Below are 21,275 nucleotides of genomic sequence, written 5' to 3'. Positions count from 1 at the left end.
TAGTAGTCTCTTAGGGTGCTTTGTATTTCTGTGGTATCTGTTGTAACTTCTCCTTTTTCATTTGTAATTTTATTGATTTGAGTTTTCTCCCTCTTTTTCTTGATGAGTCTGGCTAATGGTTTATCTATTTTGTGTATCTTCTCAAAGAACCAGCTTTTAGTTTTAATGATCTTTGCTATTGTTTTCTTTGTTTCTATTTAGTTTATTTCTTCTCTGATCTTTATGATTTCTTTCCTTCTGCTAACTTTGTGTTTTGTTTGTTCTTCTTTCTCTAGTTCCTTTAGGTGTAAGGTTAGATTGTTTATTTGAGGTTTTTCTTGTTTCTGAGGTAGGCTTGTATATCTATAAACTTCCCTCTTAGCACTGCTTTTGCTGCATCCCATAGGTTTTGCATTGTCATGTTTTCATTGTCATTTGTCTCTAGGTATTTTTTGACTTCCTGTTTGATTTCTTCAGTGATCTCTTGGTTATTTAGTAACGTATTTTTTAGCCTCCATGTGTTTGTGTTTTTTACTTTTTTTCCCTGTAATTGATTTCTAATCTCATAGCATTGTGGTCAGAAAAGATGCTTGATATGATTTCAATTTTCTTAAGTTTACTGAGGCTTGATTGGTGACCCGAGGTGTGATCTATCCTGGGGAATGTTCCGTGTGCACTGGAGAAGAAAGTGTTATCTGCTGTTTTTGGATGGAATGTCCTATAAATAAATATCAGTTAAATCTATCTGGCCTACGGTGTCATTTAGAGCTTGTGTTTCCTTATTTATTTTCTGTTTGGATGATCTGTCCATTGGTGTAAGTGAGGTGTTAAAGTCCCCCACTATTATTGTGTTACTGTCGATTTCCTCTTTTACAGCTGTTAGCATTTGCCTTATGTATTGAGGTGCTGCTGTGTTGGGTGCATATATATTTATAATTGTTATATCTTCTTCTTGGATTGATCCCTTTATCATGATGTAGTGTCCTTCCTTGTCTCTTGTAACATTCTTTATGTTAAAGTCTATTTTATCTGATATGAGTATTGCTACTCCAGCTTTCTTTTGATTTCCATTTGCATGGAATATCTTTTTCCATCCCCTCACTTTCAGTCTGTATGTGTCCCTAGGTCTGAGGTGGGTCTTTTGTAGACAGCATATATATGGGTCTTGTTTTTGTATCCATTCAGCAAGCCTGTGTCTTTTGGTTGGAGCATTTAATCCACTCTCGTTTAAGGTAGTTATGGATATGTATGTTCCTGTGACCATTTTCTTAATTGTTATGGGTTTGTTTTTGTAGATCCTTTTCTTCTCTTGTGTTTCCCACTTAGAGAAGTTCCTTTAGCATTTGTTGTAGAGCTGGTTTGGTGGTGCTGAATTCTGTTCGCTTTCGCTTGTCTGTAAAGCTTTTGATTTCTCCATCAAATCTGAATGAGATCCTTGCCCGGTAGAGTAATCTTGGTTGTAGGTTCTTCCCTTTCATCACGTTAAGTATATCATGCCACTCCCTTCTGGCTTGTAGAGTTTCTGCTGAGAGATCAGCTGTTAACCTTATGGGAGTTCCCTTGTATGTTATTTGTTGTTTTTCCCTTGCTGCTTTCAATCATTTTTCTTTGTCTTTAATTTTTGCCAATTTTATTACTCTGTGTCTCAGTGTGTTTCTCCTTGAGTTTATCCTGTATGGTACTTGCTGTGCTTCCTGGACTTGGGTGGCTATTTTCTTTCCCATGTTAGGGAAGTTTTCGACTATAATCTCTTCAACAATTCTCTGTGGTCCTTTCTCTCTCTCTTCGCCTTCTGAGACCCCTATAATGCGAATGTTGTTGCCTTTACTGTTGTCCCAGAGGTCTCTTAGGCTGTCTTCATTTCTTTTCGTTCTTTTTTCTTTAGTCTGTTCTGCAGCAGTGAACTCCACCATTCTGTCTTCCAGGTCACTTATCCGTTCTTCTGCCTCAGTTATTCTGCTATTGATTCCTTCAAGTGTAGTTTTCATTTCAGTTATTGTATTGTTCATCTCTGTTTTTTTGTTCTTGAATTCTTCTAGGTCTTTGTTAAACATTTCTTGCATCTTCTCACTCTTTGCCTCCATTCTTTTTCCGAGGTCCTGGATCATCTTCCCTATCATTATTCTGAATTCTTTTTCTGGAAGGTTGCCTATCTCCACTTCATTTAGTTGTTTTTCTGGGGTTTTATCTTGTTCCTTCATCTGGTACATAGCCCTCTGCCTTTTCATCTTGTCTATCTTTCTGTGAATGTGGTTTTTGTTTCACAGGCTGCAGGACTGTAGTTCTTCTTGCTTCTGCTCTCTGCCCTCTGGTGGATGAGGCTATCTAAGAGGCTTGTGCAAGCTTCCTGATGGGAGGGACTGGTGGTGGGTAGAGCTGACTGTTGCTCTGGTGGGCAGAGCTCAGAAAAACTTTAATCCTCTTGACTGCTGATGGGTGGGGCTGGGTTCCCTCCCTGTTGGTTGTTTGGCCTGAGGCGACCCAACACTGGAGCCTACCTGGGCTGTTTGGTGGGGCTAATGACAGACTCTGGGAGGGCTCACGCCAAGGAGTCCCTCCCAGAACTTCTGCTGCCAGTGTCCTTGTCCCCACGGTGAGCCACAGCCACACCCCCGCCTTTGCAGGAGAGCCTCCAACACTAGCAGGTAGGTCTGGTTCAGTCTCCCCTGGGGTCACTGCTCCTTCCCCTGGGTCCCGATGCACACACTATTTAGTATGTGCCCTCCAAGAATGGGGTCTCTGTTTCCCCCAGTCCTGTCAAAGTCCTGCAGTCACATCCCACTAAGCCTCAAAGTCTGGTTCTCTAGGCATTCTTCCTTCCGTTGCCTGGCCCTCAGGTTGGGAAGCCTGACGTGGGTCTCAGAACCTTCACTCCAGTGGGTGGACTTCTGTGGTATAAGTGTTCTCCAGTCTGTGAATCACCCACCCAGCTGTTATGGGATTTGATTTTATTGTGATAGCACCCCTCCTACTGTCTCACTGTGGCTTCTCCTTTGTCTTTGGATGTGGGGTATCTTTTTTGGTGAGTTCCAGTGTCTTCCTGTCGATGATTGTTCAGCAGTTAGTTGTGATTCTGGTGTTCTCTCAAGAGGGAGTGAGAGCTGGGATTGTTTTCTTAATTACATTTTTGGATTATTCGTTTATAATGTATAGAAATACAGTTGATTTTTGTATGTTGTGCAATCTTAATGAACTTCTTTATTAGTTCTAATAGTTTTTTAAATTTATCTTTTTTATTGAAGTATAGTTGCTGTACAAAGTTCTAATAGATTTTAGTGGAATCTATGGGATTTTCTATATACAAGATCATATCTGTGAATGCGGATAGTTTTACTTCTTCCTTTCCAATCTGGATGCCTTTTACTTTCTTTTCTTGCTTAACTGCCTGGCTAGAACCTCCAAACCAATATTGAATAGAAGTGGTGAGAGCAGGTACCCTTGTCTTCTTCCTGATCTTAAGAGGGACATATTCACTCTTTCAGCATTATGTATATTAGCTATGTGTTTTTTGTAGACACCCCGTATCAGGTTGAGGGTGTTCCCTTCCATGCCTAGTTTGTTGACTGTTTTTATCATGAAGAGTGTTGGATTTTGTCAAATACTTTTTCTGAATGTATTGAGATGATCATGTGGATTTTGTTCTTTATTCTATTAATATGATGTGTTACATTGATTAATTTGAGATGTTAAACAAACGTTGCATTCTTGGGATACATCCCACTTGTTAATGGTATATGATCCTTTTTATATATTGCTAGATGCAGTTTGCTAGTATTTTGTTGGGGATTTTCCATCTATATTCATAAGAGTTATTGGTCTGTAGTTTTCTTGTGATCTTTGGTTTTGGTATCATGGTAATACTGGCTTTATATAATAAGATGGGTGGTATTCCCACCTTTTCTATTTTTTGGAAGAGTTTGTGAATGATTGGTATTAATTCTTCTTTAAATGTTTGGTAGAATTCACCAGTGAAGCCATCTGGCCCTGAGCTTTTTTTTGTGAGAAGTTGTTTGATTACTTATTCAGTCTTGTTCCTTGTTCCAGGTATGTTCAGTTTTCTATTTCTTCCTAGCCAATTTTGGTAATTTGTATCTTTATAGGAATTTGTCCGTTATCTAATTTGTTGGTGTACAATTGTTCATAGTATTCCCTTATACTTTTTATTTCTATAAGATCAGATGTGATGACCCCTCTTTCTAAAATCATTTGATTTTAGAAATTTGGGTCTTTTTTTTTTCCTTAGCCAGTCTAGCTAAAAGTTTGTCAATTTTATTGATCTTTTCGAGGAACCAATTTTTGGTTTTGTTGATTTTCTCTATTGTTTTTTTATTTCTCTATTTCATGTATTTCTCATCTGTTCTTTATTATTTCCATCCATGTATTTGCTTTGGATTTTAGTTTAATCTTTTTTTTTCTAGCTTTTGAAGATAGACATTATGCTATTGATTTGATATCTTTCTTTTTTAATATAGGTATTTATGGATATATATTTTCCTCTAAGCAGTGCTTTAATTGCATCTCATATGTTTTGGCATGTTGTATTTACAGTTTCATTCATCTTAAAGCGTTTTCTATTTCTTTTGTGATTTCTTCTTTGACCCATTGGTTATTTAGGATTGTATTGCTTAATTTCCTTACATGGTGATCTTCCCAATTTCTTTGTTATTAATCTCTAATTTATTTATTTATTTGTAGTCAGGAAAGATACTTTGTATGGTTTTAATCATTTTAAATCTATTGAGACTTACGTTATGGCCTAACATGGGGTCTTATTGTGGAGAATATTCCATATATGCTTTAGAAGAATATATATTCTGCTGATGTTGGGTGAAATGTTTTATACAAATCTGTTAGATCCAATTGGTTTATAGTGCTGTTCAAGTCTTTTATATCCTTTTTGATTTTCTGCCCAGTTGTTCTATCTGTTATTGAAAGTAGAGTACTGAAGTCCCCAACTGTTATTGTTGAATTGTCTATTTGCCCCCTCAATTCTGTCAGTTTTTGTTTCATGTAGCTTTGGGCTCTGTTGTTAGTTTCATATATGTTTTATAATTATTTCATCTTCTTGACTGATTGGTTCTTTTATCATTATAAAATATCCCTCTTTTTCTCTAGTAATAGCTTTTGTCTTAAAGTCTATTTTGTCTCCTATTAGTATGGCCACTCTAACTCTCTTCTGATTGCTGTTTGCATGGTATACTTTTTCCTTTCAAACTCTTTGTATCTTTGAAACTAAAGTGTGTCTCCTGTAGACAACATATAGTTGGATCTTATTTTTTTAATTCAGTCTCACAATCTCTGCTTTTTTATTTATTTAATCCATTCAAATACGATGTTATTATTGATATGGTTGGATTTACATCTGCCATTTTGCTTTTTGGGGGTGACTCATGACTACTTTGTTCCTCCTTTATTTTGAATTTATTTTTGTAAATGGTCTGAGGTAGAAGTTTAACATCCAGGCATTAATTGTGCTAGCACTATTTTTAAAAATCGTCCTTTTCTACTGAATTTTAATACCTCCTTTGTCATATATATTGTTCCCATATATATTATAGTTCACTATATTTATGAAAATTCTATTCTATTCATGTATGTATCTGTCTTCTCTTGTGTCAATACCTGCTGTTTTGTTTAAGTAACTTTAAGGTAAATTTCAACATCTGCTATAGCAAGTCCCTCTTTGTTTTCCTTCTTGTCTTGGATATTCTCGTACACTAATTGTTCATGTGAATCTTTGTTTTATTTTTGGTTTTTTGTTTTTTTTTTGCGGTACGCGGGCCTCTCACTGTTGTGGCCTCTCCCATTGCGGAGCACAGGCTCCGGACACGCAGGCTCAGCGGCCATGGCTCACGGGCACAGCCACTCCGCGGCATGTGGGATCTTCCCGGACCGGGGCACGAACCCGTGTCCCCTGCATCGGCAGGCGGACTCTCAACCACTGCGCCACCAGGGAAGCCCTCATGTGAATCTTTGAAATCAAAAAGAAAATATCGGTGATAATCCTTTTAAAATTTCACACACACATACATATAAACACATTCACCACCTAGTAATATGCTATTTGTTAAGTTAGACAGTTCATTTAATGTAGAAACTGGTGAGTGGCAACAAATCATATTAAAATGAAACAGAACAGGATGACTTATGTAACTTTCACCCAATAATTATTTTCTTAACATAGGATGAATGCTGTTGAAAGTAGAGCCATCAGGATGTTAAAAGAGAGAATGATTTCACAAAAAACTGACCTCATTCGTGTTTTCCAACTTCAAGACAGCAGTAAATCAGGTAAAAAAAATTATGTAATGCTTACCATTTCTTAACATACCAGGTTACATAGAAATTAGTTTTCATTTTCTTTGTTTCCTTAAGATTTCAGTTTTCTACTTTTACCAGCAAGGAATGATAGCGATAAAAATGAAATATAATCCATTATATGCTTGGACAAAAGCATATTCCTCCTTTTCAGTAAGCTTCTTTCAACTTAAAAAAACAACAGCAACCCAGAATTAGACTCCTCTTCTGGTAGTATGTTTGACTAGACACTCTGGAAGGTCCTCCTGTTTAGAAACAGCTAGATTCTAGAGGATACATTAGTTTAATGCATTTACCAGCCTCACAGTAATTAAGATAAATCTCTAGGCTGCATTTCCTCTCCCCATTAAAGGATTTTTAAAACCACATGTTGGAACATGGAGCAGCAAGCAAGCACAAAAGGCTAGATTGTCCTGGGGGCAAATACTAATATTGGTGTAGCAGTCAATCCTGAGACTAAACCATAGGATAGTAGAAAGATGGATAAGCTGAATTTGAGACCGACAACATTAAGCCTAGATCCTCAAAGTGACTAAAATAGTCCTACGTCTGTAGTGCCCCCAACTCCTGGCAAGCAAATGCAAATCCGTCTTCATGGGAAGTGTCCCTAATTTGGGCCGCTAGTATATCCAGAGATTAAGATCAACTAATGTGAGGTCACAACTGAAGATCACCAAACAAACAAGGGGACAAGCTACCACAAGGGAGAGTCAGCAGAAACAATAAGCAACAGATTAGTTTCCCAAGGACATCATATATTGGAATTATCAAATACAAAATAAAAAATTACTGACAAAGAAAATGTTTAAAGAAATGAAAGATGGAATCACAAATACGCATTTGAAAATGATTTAAAGAAGAACCATTTTTATTTTATATAGATATAAAAACTCATTAAGAAAACATAGTGAGTGGGTTTAACAGAAGATTAGACATTGCTTAAAAAAGAATTAGAGGGCTTCCCTGGTGGCACAGTGGTTGAGAGTCTGCCCGCCAATGCAGGGGACACGGGTTTGTGCCCCGGTCCGCGAGGATCCCACGTGCCGCGGAGTGGCTGGGCCCGTGGGCCATGGCCACTGGGCCTGCGCGTCCGGAGCCTGTGCTCCACAGCGGGAGGGGCCACAGCAGTGAGAGGCCCGCGTACCGCAAAAAAAAAAAAAAAAAAAAGAATTAGAAAGATTAAGAATCAAATGTGTAACATACATCTAATCAGGGTCCCAGGAGGAGAGAATGTAAGAGAGAATATATTTGACATGATGATGGCTGAGACTTTTCCAATACTGTTGAAAGACTCAAATTCACAGGTAAAGAGGAACAGTGATTCTCAAATAGGGTAAATAAAATTAAATTCACACCTACACACACTTGTGGTGAAACTGCAGAGCACCAACAGTGAAGAGAAAATCTTAAAAGCAAGCAGAGGAAACACACGGTGCTACAGAGACAACAATTAGAGTGACGTCAGACTTCTCAGCAGTTGCAACAGAAGCCAGTAGACAGTAGAGTCATATATACAGGTGGTCCGCAATTTATGGTGGTTCAACTTACAATTTTTCAACTTTAAAATGGTGTGAAAGCCATATGCATTGAGTAGAAACCATACTTCGAATTTTGAATTTTGATCTTTTCCCAGGCTAGCAATATGCGGTAGAATGCTCTCTCATGATGCTGGGAAGTAGCATTGAGCCACAGCTCCCAGTCAGCCACAGATCACAAGGGTAAACAACCAATACACTTACAACCATTCCATACCCATACAGCCATTCTGTTTTTCACTTTCAGTACAGTATTCAATAAATTACATGAGATATTCGACACTTTACTATAAAATACGTTTTGTGTTAGATGATTTTGCCCAACTATAGGCTAATGTAAGTGTTCTGAGCACATTTAAGGTAGGCTAGGCTAAGCTATGCTGTTCAGTAGGTTAGATGTAAATATTAAATGCATTTTTTACTCACAATATCTTAAACTTATGATAGGTTTATTGGGATGTAACTGCATTTTACGTCAGGGGAAATCTGTACAAAACATTGAAAATAAAATTTACGAAAAGATACAACATGAAAACACTAACAAAAACAAAGTAGGAACAGCTGTATTAATATCAGACAAAGTAGACTTCAAGGAGATATACATTACTAGAAAAATAAAGGAACACTTTATGATAAAATATTCAGTTTTCCAACTAAATCCATTCTAAATGTGTATGCACCTATTAATATAGCCTCCTTCAAAAATATGTAAAACAAAAATGCACTGAACAAGTAGAAGTAGAAAAACCTACCATCATAGTGGGAGATTTTAACACTCCTCTCTCACAGGAACCGAAAGTATAAACAGACAAAAAGATTAGCTAATGTTCCCTAAAAGACATATTTATTATATAGAACTGTGCATCCAACATTGCAGAATATACATTGCTGTCAAGCACAAATGGAACATTTACAAAAATTGACCATTAAATGGAACATAAAGTAAATCTCAACAAATTTTGTATTGGAAACATATAGAATAAATTCTCTGACATAGTGAATTGAGCTACAACTCAATTACATAAGGTAGCTAGAAAATCCCCTTGGGCTTGGAAATGAGAAATACACTTCTAAATAACCCTTGGATCAAAGAAGAAATCACAGTGGAAGTTAGAATGCTGAAATTGAGTAATGAAAATACAACATATCAGAACTTATGGGATGCAAATTAGAGAGGCATTGATATCCTTCAATGTATATATTTTAAAAGATGAAACTGTGATTAACAAAGTAACAAAAAAGTGGTTCTTTGAAGAAAATGTTGATATAACCCTCATAAGGAGAGAAAGAAAGCGAGACCAAATAACTGATGCCAGGATTGAAAGGGGGGACATTACTACAGACTTTACAGATATTAAAAGGATCATAAGATATATTATGGAAATTCTTATGCTAATAAATGGAAACTTTAGATTAAATGGACACATTCTTAAAATATATATGTACACATACACTTATAAAAACTGACACAAAAAGAAATAGAAAATCTGAACAATCCTATAACTATTAAAGAAATTGGATCTGAAATTTTGAAACTTTCCACATAGAAAGCTCTGAGTTCATATAGCTTCATTAGCCATTACAGTATGCATATTTAATATTTTAAGAAAGAAATGAAACCAGTGTTACAGAAACTCTTCCAGAGAATAGAAATAGAGGGAACACTTTCTTTTTTTTTTTTGGCTGTGCCACATGGCTTGAGGGTTCCCAGACCAGGGATCAAACCCGTGCCCTTGGCAGTGAAAGCACGGAGTCCTGACCACTGGACCACCAGGGAATTCTCAAGGGAACACTTTCAAGATGATTTTAGGAGGTCAGCATAACCTTGATACCAAAACCTAAGAAGAACATTATGGAAAAGGAAAATTAAAAGCTAATATCACTCATACATTTAGATGAAAAAAATCCTGGAAGAAATAATGAAATAATAGCAAAAGGTTAGTGTATCAGAACAGAGTTTAGTTTATTCTAGGAACACTAGGAATTCTAGGTTGTTTTAGCATTTGAAAATCAATCAGTGTAATTCACCACTTAACAAAACTTAAAGAGGTAATATAATTCTCTCAAGAAAAAAATTGTTTCATGTATTTCGCCCTGGTTTCATGGGTTTAAAAAACATTTAGAAAACTAAAAATGGAAGTAAACTTCCTTAATCTCATCAAGGATATCTACCAAAGCCTATAGAAAATAGCATACTTAATGGAGACATGTTGAAACCTTTCCTTCTAAGTTTGGGAATGAGGAAAGGATGCTGTAGCAGGCTGAATAATGCCCCTTCCCATAATATATCCACATTCTAATCCCCAGAATCTGTGACTGTTACCTTATTTGGCAAAAGGGACTTTGCAGATGTGATTAAGTTAAAGATCTTGACCTGAGCAGATTATCCTGCATTATCTAGGTGGGTCTGGCGTAATCACAATGGTCTTTATAAGAGGGACATAGGAAGAGTCAGAATCAGAGGAGAATGTGATGTGATGATGGAAGCAGATATTGAAATAATGCCCTTTGAAAATGGAGGAAGGTGCCCCAAGCCAAGGAATATAGGCAGCCATTAGAAGCTGAAAAAGGCAAGGAAAGAGATTCTCCCTTCAGAGCCTCCAGAAGGAACCAGCCCTGCTGACACTTGACTTTGGCCCAGTGAAACTGATTTTGTACTTCTAACCTCCAGAACTGTAAGAGAATAAATATGTGTTATTTTAAGCCACTAACTCTATGGTAATTTGTTAGAGCAGCAATAGGAAACTAATAAGAGGCCCCCTGTCAAGACTCTGTTCAACTTTGTACTAGGGATGCTAGCCAGTACAATAAGGTAAGTTAAATAAAATGATAAGGCTTAGAAAGAAGAAATAAAATGTCACTGTGCATAGACAACATGCCAAATAAATCCACAGAAAAACTGTTAGAATTAATAAGTGAATTTAGCAAGTTGTAGAACCTCAAGGTCAATAAACAGAAATTGATTGCACTTCCATATACTAGTGTATCAGTCAGAATCTATTCAGGAGAAAGAAAACCACATCAGTAATTTGAACAAGGAAAAAATATAAAGAATTATAAACTAGTAAAAGGTGATTAATTACTAGTAGGAATAAAAGAGAACTCTAAAGAAAACAAGAACAGAAAGTGTAGGGAACAACTACTGTCTCTAAGGCTGAGAGAGAGTATCCAAGGAAGGAACAAACTTGGAAGAGTCCCCTACTTCCAACCAAGGCTAAGATTCAGACCTCCTTGGAGAGGGTGTCACTCTGGCCCGCTGGATGGGGTGAAAGTTCACTGAGGTGTCTCAGGTCAGAGTTGGTCTGTAGCTAGTGGGCTAGGAAGAGAATGGAGCCACCCACTGTGGTGCCATCAAAACTCTCTTTGGGCTATGCACCACTGTGTCTCCCACACACTGCTGGCAAGGGAACCACCCACTGTGGTGTCCATGAAATTCACTAGAGAGTGGGTGCCACTGCATTTCCCACACACCTAGCAGCCATGCTATGCTGTAGAAGCAAGAAGCAAAGTACACCAGAGCCGTTTCTTCTGCTATGTCTTAGAGCATTCTTCCTGCACCCTCTGCTGACAAAGCCTAGCATTATGCCAGGTGTCAAAGGAGAAATATTTGCAGGGTTCAGCTCCAATATCACAAAACAACATGGCTGAATCTCATGAACTTAGTGTTGAGCAAAGGAAGTAAGATTCCTCCCAAAATATTTACTTTATGATTCTGTTTATATATAGATCAAAAAAGGCAAAAAGTAAATTATAGTGTTAGAAATCAATATAGTGACTCTCCTTGGGAAAGTGGGAGGTGATAGTAATTATGAGGGTCCACAGAGGGGGCTTTTGGATATTGGCAATGTTGTATTTCTTGTCCTTGGTGGTGGTTGCATAAGAAACTCCTTTGTGATAATTCACTGAGTTCTGTATTTGTTTTGTGAACTTTTCTGTATGCGTTAAACTTCAATTAAAAAAAAAAAAGAATTATGTCCTTAGCAGGTAAGTGTTTGGGGAATCGTCTTGGTGGGGATGTAAAATGGCTACTCTTTTTTTTTTAAACTAATTTATTTTTGGCTGTGTTGGGTCTTCGTTGCTGCATGCGGACTTTCTCTAGTTGTGGCAAGCAGGGACTACTCTTCCTTGCAGTGCGTGGGCTTCCCATTGTGGTGGCTTCTCTTGTTGTGGAGCGTGCGGACTAGGTACACGGGCTTCAGTAGTTGTGGCTCGTGGGCTCTGGAGCGCAGGCTCAGTAGTTGTGGCGCATGGGCTTAGTTGCTCTGCAGTATGTGGGATCCTCCTGGACTAGGGATCGAACCCATGTCCCCTGCATTGGCAGGCGGATTCTTAATCACTGCGCCACCAGGGAAGTCCCTGGCTACTCTTTCTTTCTCTTTTTTGCTTTTTAATAAATTTATTTATTTGTTTGTTTGTTTATTTATGGCTGCATTAGGTCTTCGTTGCTGCACGTGGGCTTTCTTTAGTTGCCTCAAGCGGGGGCTACTCTTCATTGTGGTGCATGGGCTTCTCATTGCGGTGGCTTCTCTTGTTGCGGAGCACGGGGTCTAGGTGTGCGGGCTTCAGTAGTGGCACGCGGGCTCAGTAGTTGTGGCACGCAGACTCGAGTGCAGGCTCAGTAGTTGTGGCGCACGGGCTTAGTTGCTCCACCGCATGTGGGATCTTCCCGGACCAGGGCTCGAACCCGTGTCCCCTGCATCGGCAGGCGGATTCTTAACCACTGCCCCACCAGGGAAGCCCCCTGGCTACTCTTTCTTGAGAGCAGTTTGGCGATATATATCAAAAGGCTTAAAAATGTACATACCCTTTGATCCAGCAATTCCACTTCTAGGAATGATCCTAAGAAAATAATGGAATAGTTTCACAGCCGTGAAAAGAATGATGTAGATCTATGTTTATTAACATAGATGCATGTCCATGATTTATTGTAAGTAAAAATTCAGGCTAGAATATATATGTTTGTTATGTGTGTGTGTTGCCATATGTAATACACGTATGTAAAACATATGGTATAACGTATATTTGGCTTTAAGAAAGATAAAATATATATACATTTATATATACATGTTTATATACATGGAAGAACATATCTTTAATAATCAGAAAAAATAAAGGTACTTATATTTCAAAAAACTACATATAATTTTAGGGGATGAAAGGATATTACCTGGGAAAATGAGACATGAACAATATGCCCAAATGTTAAAAATAAAAGTAATCTTTTATCCTTTATATCCTTTTGTGTTTTCAAATCTTCTATTATAAACATACCTTACTTTGTTAATAAGAAAAGCGGGGCTTCCCTGGTGGTGCAGTGGTTGAGGGTCTGCCTGCCGATGCAGGGGACATGGGTTCGTGCCCCGGTCCGGGAAGATCCCACATGCCGCGGAGCGGCTGGGCCCATGAGCCGTGGCCGCTGAGCCTGCGCGTCCGGAGCCTGTGCTCCGCAATGGGAGAGGCCACAACAGTGAGAGGCCCATGTACCACAAAAAAAAAAAAAAGGGAAAAAATATAGCATACCCAAATTCTGATTGCTTACCCATAACAGTAAAGGAAAGACTTGCAGAACCCCAAAGGTTATTCCTCCCTCAGAGTCGGGGGGTCTGGTAGGACAGATCATAAAGGGGAGCAGAGGCACCCAGGCCTCAAAACCAAGGCTGTCTGCTTGCTCCATTGATGAGGTTGCATTTTTTTATCAAATTATCAACCAATTATATGGGCTTTGTTGCTGTTGTCGTTAGGAAAACTTTCTGTGGGCCAGTGGGCTTTTTCCATGGAGAACATTTTGGGGCTGAACTTGCCATGGAGATCCCTGAGTTCACATCTGGTAACCACAGACAAAGATGGAAATATTGACTACATGTCCAGCTTCCAGGATATCCACATTCAGAAACCTGTGAAAGAGGTAAGTGAAACACAGCCCCCGGCTAAAACCTGGCTGGCGTCAAACAGCCTTTGGACGACTTTTAAGAGTTCCTTAGTTCTTTGAAAAGTTGGGAGTGGAATCGTCTAATGGGTGGGCATGGCACTCTTAGGAAAGACCTAAGGGGGATCTTCCAGATACATTGTGATCTGTTCAGGAAGTTTGTGTGTTCTAAGGATAGGCAAAAAGAAAAAAGAAGAAAAGGCTTCTGTAAGCAAATCTGTGTCACATATGTGATTCTTCTCTTAAGTGCTGTCCACCAGAAGGGCATATATGACATCTATTCTTTCATATAATACTCTTTAAAATACTCAACATACTCCTATTAACTGTCAGTAAGTATAGACTTACTGATATGACATCTTATACCTTAAAGAATTTTAAAATTTAGAATTTCTTATTAAAATGGGAATACCCCAGGGAGAGTTGTCAGACCCCCAGTGCTTATTAGTTAACAACTCATCAGCAATTAGTTATAATATTGGGCTGAAAGTGAGTTGATGGGAACTAGAACTGGGGTGATTGTTTGCAGGAGAGTTGAGAAGTTGAGCAGGAAAAGGGAAGTAAAACTGCACGTGGGAAACTAAAATATCCACAGAAAGGAGGCTTTTGGCTTCACTTGAGAGACATTTTACCATGGTGGCTAAGCTCCCAGGCCTTGGCTTCAGGCCAAGATTCAAATCCCACTTACCAGCTATGTGAACCTTGGGAAACTTACTTTACCTCTCTGTCTTCCAGCCTGTAAAATGGGCATAATAATAGTTCTGTTCCTTGGGGCTATTGTTGAGGTGTTGCAGTTTTCTTATGACAGGGCCGAAAGCAAGCTCATCACACGAGATGAATTATGCCGAGGCACAGCAGTAGAGGGCTGCCGCTTGCTCAGGCAATACAGCGCCGTCTGTCCTGCTGTGGTAGCTTTTATTTAAGCATTATCTGTGTTTTCATTTTAAGACTTGTTTTCTTAACATTCCAGAAATGCCAAAGCAGAAACATATGCTTTTATTGATTATACAAGCAACAATGGGCTTTCTTGAAGACATGCCGTGCTTCGTCCTTGAGCGCAAAAGCAGCACAAGGACATTTCCTTGCGTTCCCACCATTCTGATTATACTGAAGTAGCACAAGGACATTTCCTTGCGTTCCCACCATTCTGATTATACTGAGGACATCTCATGGATCAGTGCCCAAAGCACTCAGTGCTTCTTCGCAGGCCCCCGGTTTGCCAGGGGGCGGGGGGCTCAAAGCATCCAGGACTGTTTGCAGTTCTGGCTTATTCGCATGCCCCCGGTTTGCTGGGGGGGGGCTCATGGGTCACGTCTCCTTTCCATGTCCTCAGTTATTCCACTACATTGAGGACTGAATTAAATAATCCATAGAAGCTGTCAGTGCAGAGCCTGGCACACAGATTCGCTTTGGCCCGTCCCCTAAGGAACAGAGACTGCAGGCGCTACAGAACGCAAGAGCATGGTCTTTTATCTGATTTAAGAGGGTTGGGCCTCCAAGGAAGGCCTGCCTTCTCAAATTTCTATCTAAATCACATACTTCGAATTGGTGACCATGTCGTGTGTTTGTTACTTTTACTAAAATTGACCTGTTATAAATTCTATATGTCTTAACACTTAGACAGTCTTTATTTTAGGTTCAGTCTACTCTGATTGAAACAGTGTACAGATACCGATCTGACCTGCAAATCATCTTTAATGTCATTGACTCTAATCACTCAGGTAGGTTCACTTTGATTGGTTCAGTAGCAATAGAAAGCAAAGGCTAGTCTGTTTTTTTAAACCAGAATTCTGTTTTCATCTATTGCATTCTTCATCCAAACTTGATTTAACTCAGGGGTGGGGGATAGGGATAAACTCATGTTTAATATTATTGTGTTTTTTAGTTTGGCCACAGACTCTCTATTCGAGTCCATATAGTATAGGCTTATATATCCATTCAGACAAGAATAGCTCCTTTTGTAAATCACCAGCACAGATGAAAAGATAATTCACTGTCCATTTAAAAATTGTACTTATTCCTGGCAATAAAAATAATTCCTAGAGTTCTGATTCTGTTTTGGGGACTAAGAACTCATTTTCTGCTTAGCTTTGATGCGCAATTATTTATTTTCAAACTTAAAAAAAAATCATCAGATAATCCCCAACTGCAGAGACCATTGAATACCAAAAAATCAATAATCAAAACACAAAAGTAAATTACTGCCTATAGAAAATGGCAGAGCCACTGTTTGCAATCCTCTTTTTGAGTCCCAGTGTTAATTCTCCCTCTGCTTTGATGTAGCTCTCCTCTCTGCCCTCCTTCCATGTCCCTCTCCCTTAGGTTTTAGATCTTGTAATTTCCATGCTACATATAGTACCACATCTACAATCTCCCCCGCCCCATTCCTTCACTGTTCACTCATTCCAGCTTTAGAATAATCTCAGGATCACTTGGTAGTTGAAAGTGACATATTGTTTCTTATATTTACAATCTTACTTTTCCATTTCCTTCAGTGTCTCGATGGTCAGGCATGTTAGTGAGCTGCTAATTGGGACTATTCAGTCAGTATGGCTTTCCCCACCCCTCTCTAAGGTGGGTCTTAAAATGAACACTCATGACCTTCTCCTATATTCTTTTAGGCCTGATCTCCATGGAAGAATTTCGTAGCATATGGAAACTTTTCAAAAGTCACTACCGTGTCTGTGTTGATGATTCCCAGTTAGATGAGCTCGCCGAAAGGATGGACTTAAACAAAGATGGAAGCATTGATTTTAATGAGTTTTTAAAGGCTTTCTATGTAGTGCATAAATTTGACAAGTTGAGTAAATCAGACACCAAGGTTGCTTAACAAGAATTAGGGCTTTCTCTCCTTGTAAACAGTCGGCCCAAATCACTGACACAATCTTTGCCACGACCCTTGAAATTCATAGTGAGTAGTAGAGAAAAGTAGACCCCAATTCACACCATGAACAGATGTATAATGTGGGTATTGGAAGCCCCTAGTAAACTGCTATTGGGAAGACTAGGTTAAATGTCAGCTGATAGGATTTGGCTCCAGTGGCGGGACTGACACACTGCCAGGTAGTAACTGGATTTGAGCCTAGTGTTGGTCTCTTGGATGCCACCTAACCAGGAGACCTGAGCAGTTTGTAAACATATTGAAAAGAACCCATAGAATACCAGAGGAAAGTACAACATCTGTGAGTGGTTGAGGGATGGGAGGAGGAATACCAAACTATTAAAAATATTTCCATCTTTAAACTGTAATCTTCTTTGGAGATATCATAAACCAGTGATTTTCAGCTGTGAGGGAACCACCTTCAGGGATGGGGGCCATATCAGAATCTTCGGGGGAAGCTGTGGGAGTGTATTGTTTGAAAAAGCATATTTTTTTCTTGTCTGTTGGAGATAGAAAGTGAGTACATTCAGACTGAGCCCTATAATTAATATGGTTTGACACCTTCACTGGTAAGATGGGGCCTTGGTGATGCATACGTTGTGCAATTTATTCTGCCATTCTGATGGCCTATCAAACATAATAAGAGATTTCTGTTTGAAGGTGAGTATATGTTTCATTTTCCTCTTGAAGTTTGAGAACTTCAAGATCTATGAATATGCCAAGTTAGATATCCTGCTACACACACCAGACATAATGGATCACATATAACAGATATCTTTTAAAAATGCGTAGCTGAGCTGGCAAGTAAGTAAAAGAAACCCCAGGGGCAGGGGGGACTTCCCTGGTGGCTCAGTGGATAAGAATCCACCTGCCAGTGCAGGGGACACAGGTTCGATCCCTGGTCCAAGAAGATCCCACGTGCCACGGAGCACATAAGCCCGTGTGCCACAACTACTGAGCCTGTGCTCTAGAGCCCGCTAGCCACAACTACTGAGCCTGTGCGCCACAACTACTGAAGCCTGTGTGCTGCAACAACTGAAGCCTGCGCGCCTACAGCCCATGCTCCACAAGAGAAGCCACCACAATGAGAAGCCCGTGCACTGCAACAGAGAGTAGCCCCTGCTCACCACAACTAGAGAAAGCCTGTCTGCAGCAATGAAGACCCAACACAGCCAAAAATAAATAAAATTAAAAAAGAAACCCCAAGGTTAGGAAAAAAGAGAGCATAATTAAAATCATAGCAATATTAACTTTGGACAGGATAGACTTTAAGGCAAAGAATAATATTATTAGGTATAAAAAGGTCATTACTGAATGCTAAAAGGAATGATTCACCAGGAAGATGTAATACTTTATAAACTGATATGCATCTAAAAAATTAGAGCTTTAAAATTGATAATGCAAAAATTGATATAACTAATAGGAGAAATTGATAGAGGGAGATTTTTAATATACCTCTGTCAGTAATTGAGCACGTAAATAAAAAACTTGTGTATAGAAAATTGGACAACCCAGTTAATCCACCTGATCATGTATGTATATGTATACTCTGCAATCAGTTTTAGAGAATACACATTATTTCCAAGCACTTATGGAACATTTATAAAAACTGATCATGTATTAGACCACAAAACATGTCTCAAATACTAAGCAATCAGTTAACAAAGATACTACATTTTCTGGTCATTGTGCATAATTTTCCTGGGGAAAAATATAATTTACTAATGCTAACTCAAGAACAATAGGAGGGGCTAAAGAGACACATAACCATTAAAGAATGTGTCGGTTTGGCTAGGCTGAACTACATTTCTCAGAATTCCCCTTCTTGTATGTTTCTGGTTAAGGTGGGCCACAGTGGAGATTCCTGAGAGAGTTGGAAGGCAAAGAGAAGCGGCAACCATTGTGTAGCTCCCACACGCTCTTGCTGAGCTGCCGATTCACCTTGTGGGTGTGAAGCAGCAGCTAGGCCTGCAATTGCTCTACAGTCCCCTGGCTCCCCTGTTAGCTGCTCCGATTCCCGGGACCACTGTGTGTGTTTAGCTCCGTGATGGCCGCCCGGGCCAGGTGTGTGTGTTTAGCGCCATGATGCGATTCTCGGGCCAGGTGTGTGTGTTTAGCGCCATGATGCGATTCTCGGGCCAGGTGTGTGTGTTTAGCGCCATGATGAGGTTCCTCGGGCCCAGTGTGCGTGTTTACCGCCATGATGAAGGGCCCTGGCTTCTTCAGGTCGCCAAGGCCTCAGGCTTTAGTCCGTTCTTGTGGGGTGCCAGCTTGTGCCTGTGGGTTTGAGCCTGCTCTGGATCTTCCCTGACTGCCTGCCCTGTGGACTTCGAGCTCCGGAATCAGGTATGGTGTCAACAGCCTTACGGAGCCTGCTTAGCCAGCTCCCACATTTGCACAAGCCACTTCAACTGTTTATACACACACACACGCACACGTATATATATCTCCTACTGGCTTGGCCTCTGGTTGAACCCTGATTGATACAGAATTTGGTACTGAGAGTGGTTCTGGAAAAACAGAATCTTAAAAAAACGTGTGCTCTGAATGTGTATAAGCTGACGTGTGCAGAGCTGCTGCTGCATTATCTCACGTGAAAATACACTGCTCATCCCGGAATAGTTGTTTTAAGAAACGTCCAATCTCTGGCAGAACCAGATGAGTCTTTTGTTGTTGCTTCCTGAATGTCATTTGGTTATTTATTCTCGGGCTTCCTCCTGCAACTCTCATTTTCTCCCTTGGGTTTCTAATCCCTGGAATTAATTATATGCCTTTGTTGGAAATTTTACCTAAAAACGTCCTTTGATTTTACTAAAGATTATCATTTAATGTTGTAAACTTATGCCTGACATGAGTTGTGCTTAACCACACTTCAGTTTTACAAAGTATGTATATATACGTATATGTATATATTTTTAAAATTTATATGTATAGAGTTGTGAAATATTTTTAATTTATATTTCTTCATTGCAAATGAGATTGAGCATCTTTTCATTAGTTTGTTGGTCAGTCTGTTTTCTAAGAAAATGCTTATTCTTATCCTTTGCTCATTTTTCTAATAGCTATTTGTCTTTTTCTTACTGATGTCTAGGAACTTTAAAACGCTTCTTGGTACGAATTCTCTGTTCTTGATTTGGGAAGCAGATATCTTTTTTTTTTTTTAACATATTTATTGGGGTATAATTGCTTTACAATGGTGTGTTAGTTTCTGCTTTATAACAAAGTGAATCAGTTATACATACACATATGTTCCCATATCTCTTCCCTCTTGCGTCTCCCTCCCTCCCACCCTCCCTATCCCACCCCTCCAGGCGGTCACAAAGCACCGAGCTGATCTCCCGGGAAGCAGATATCTTATCCCAGTCTGTGACTTGATTTTTCACTTCCTTTCTGACATATGTTTTCAACTAAGTTTTAAATTTCAATTTATTTTATTTCAATTTATCAGTCTTTTCCTTTATAATTTGTGCTTTTTGTATCTTGTCTAAAAACAAAAATATCCTTTCCAACTCTGGAAATGCCGTAAAGATACAGTGGATCCTTATTTGTGGATTTTGTATTTGCAAATTCACCTACTCTCTAAAATTTATGTGTAACCCAAAATGAATATTTACGGTGGTCATGTGCAAAGGAGTGAGTTTATTTTGAGTTGTACACATTCCCAGCTGTGGTGGGACAAGGCGACGTTCTGCCTTCTTGTGTCTGCTCTCATACTGTAAACAAGTGACCTTTTTGAGGTGTATTTAGTGCCTTATTTTTTGCATTTTTATGCTTTTTTGTTGGCGATCTCGGTGTCTAAAATAGCCCCATGTGTAGTGCTGAAGTACTATCTAGTGTTCCTAAATGCAAGAAGGCTGTGAGGTGCCTTAAGAAGAAAATACGTGTATTAGGTAAGGTTCACTCAGGCCTGAGTTACAGTGCTGCTGTGAGTTCAGTGTTAATGAATCAACAATATATATTAAATGAGTTGTCTTTAAACAGAAGCACACATAAAACAAGGTTATGTTATTGATCAGCCGACGGAAATGTTGTGACCATAGGCTCGCAAGGACCAAACCCTGTATTTCGCAAAGGAGCGATGCTTCAGTATTCACTAATTCATTATATAGCGATTATATAGAACATAACTACTGCAAATAATGAGAATCAATTATACTCTCTAGAAGTTCCATATATTCCCTAAAAGTTCGTAATTTCATGGGGTTTAGCTCTAAAGATCTGATTGCTTCCTTTCTAGTCTTCAGTCATTTTATGTGTATTTCTTTTATAATCTCTTTCTGTTTCTCTCTATGTATTTGGAGCTCCTGGGGGTAGAAATGGATGTTTCTTGTATGTGCAGACTTGAACAGGTTGGATTGTTCACTCAGGGGCTTTGACATTTTTTTATTGTGAACTCATTATTAGCAGGGCTTATATTTTTTTCTGTGAAAATCCCGTGGTATTTGGGTTGTGGGAGCATCTCTTCAGAGAAGTTTTTTGTTTGCTTCTGCTTTGTGTGTCAGGAGTATCACTGCTTGAGGAATAAATCTTCCATTACTTTTTCGTCTGCAGTTTCTGCACTATGTGGGTAGAGTAAAAGTGATGTGAATTGAGGTCCTGTGGTTTTGAATTCTCGGAGAGCTTTTCTTTTTTTTCT

General features: G+C 39.1%; 1 protein-coding gene across 2 annotated transcripts in view; it reads left to right on the top strand.

Annotated features, from left to right (window-relative positions):
• Positions 1 to 19,973, top strand: part of PPEF1 (protein phosphatase with EF-hand domain 1) — an 80,366-nt gene extending 60,393 nt beyond the window's left edge. For both annotated transcript variants that reach the window (XM_089904739.1, XM_089904740.1), the window contains 4 exons: positions 6,164 to 6,270; positions 13,574 to 13,737; positions 15,395 to 15,479; positions 16,380 to 19,973. In XM_089904739.1, coding sequence (XP_089760865.1) covers positions 6,164 to 6,270; positions 13,574 to 13,737; positions 15,395 to 15,479; positions 16,380 to 16,588 — 565 coding nt within the window. In that variant the 3' untranslated portion in view covers positions 16,589 to 19,973. The remainder of the gene's footprint in view (positions 1 to 6,163; positions 6,271 to 13,573; positions 13,738 to 15,394; positions 15,480 to 16,379) is intronic.
• The last annotated feature ends 1,302 nt before the right edge of the window (positions 19,974 to 21,275 follow it).

Source organism: Delphinapterus leucas, chromosome X (genome assembly GCF_059928025.1).
Source record: "Delphinapterus leucas isolate spDelLeu-1000000601 "Yukka" chromosome X, BTC_Dleu_Yukka2, whole genome shotgun sequence".
In the NCBI taxonomy this organism is placed as follows: Eukaryota; Metazoa; Chordata; class Mammalia; order Artiodactyla; family Monodontidae; genus Delphinapterus; species Delphinapterus leucas.
Note: the sequence above shows the minus strand (reverse complement) of the source record. Positions and strands in the feature narration are given on the sequence as shown.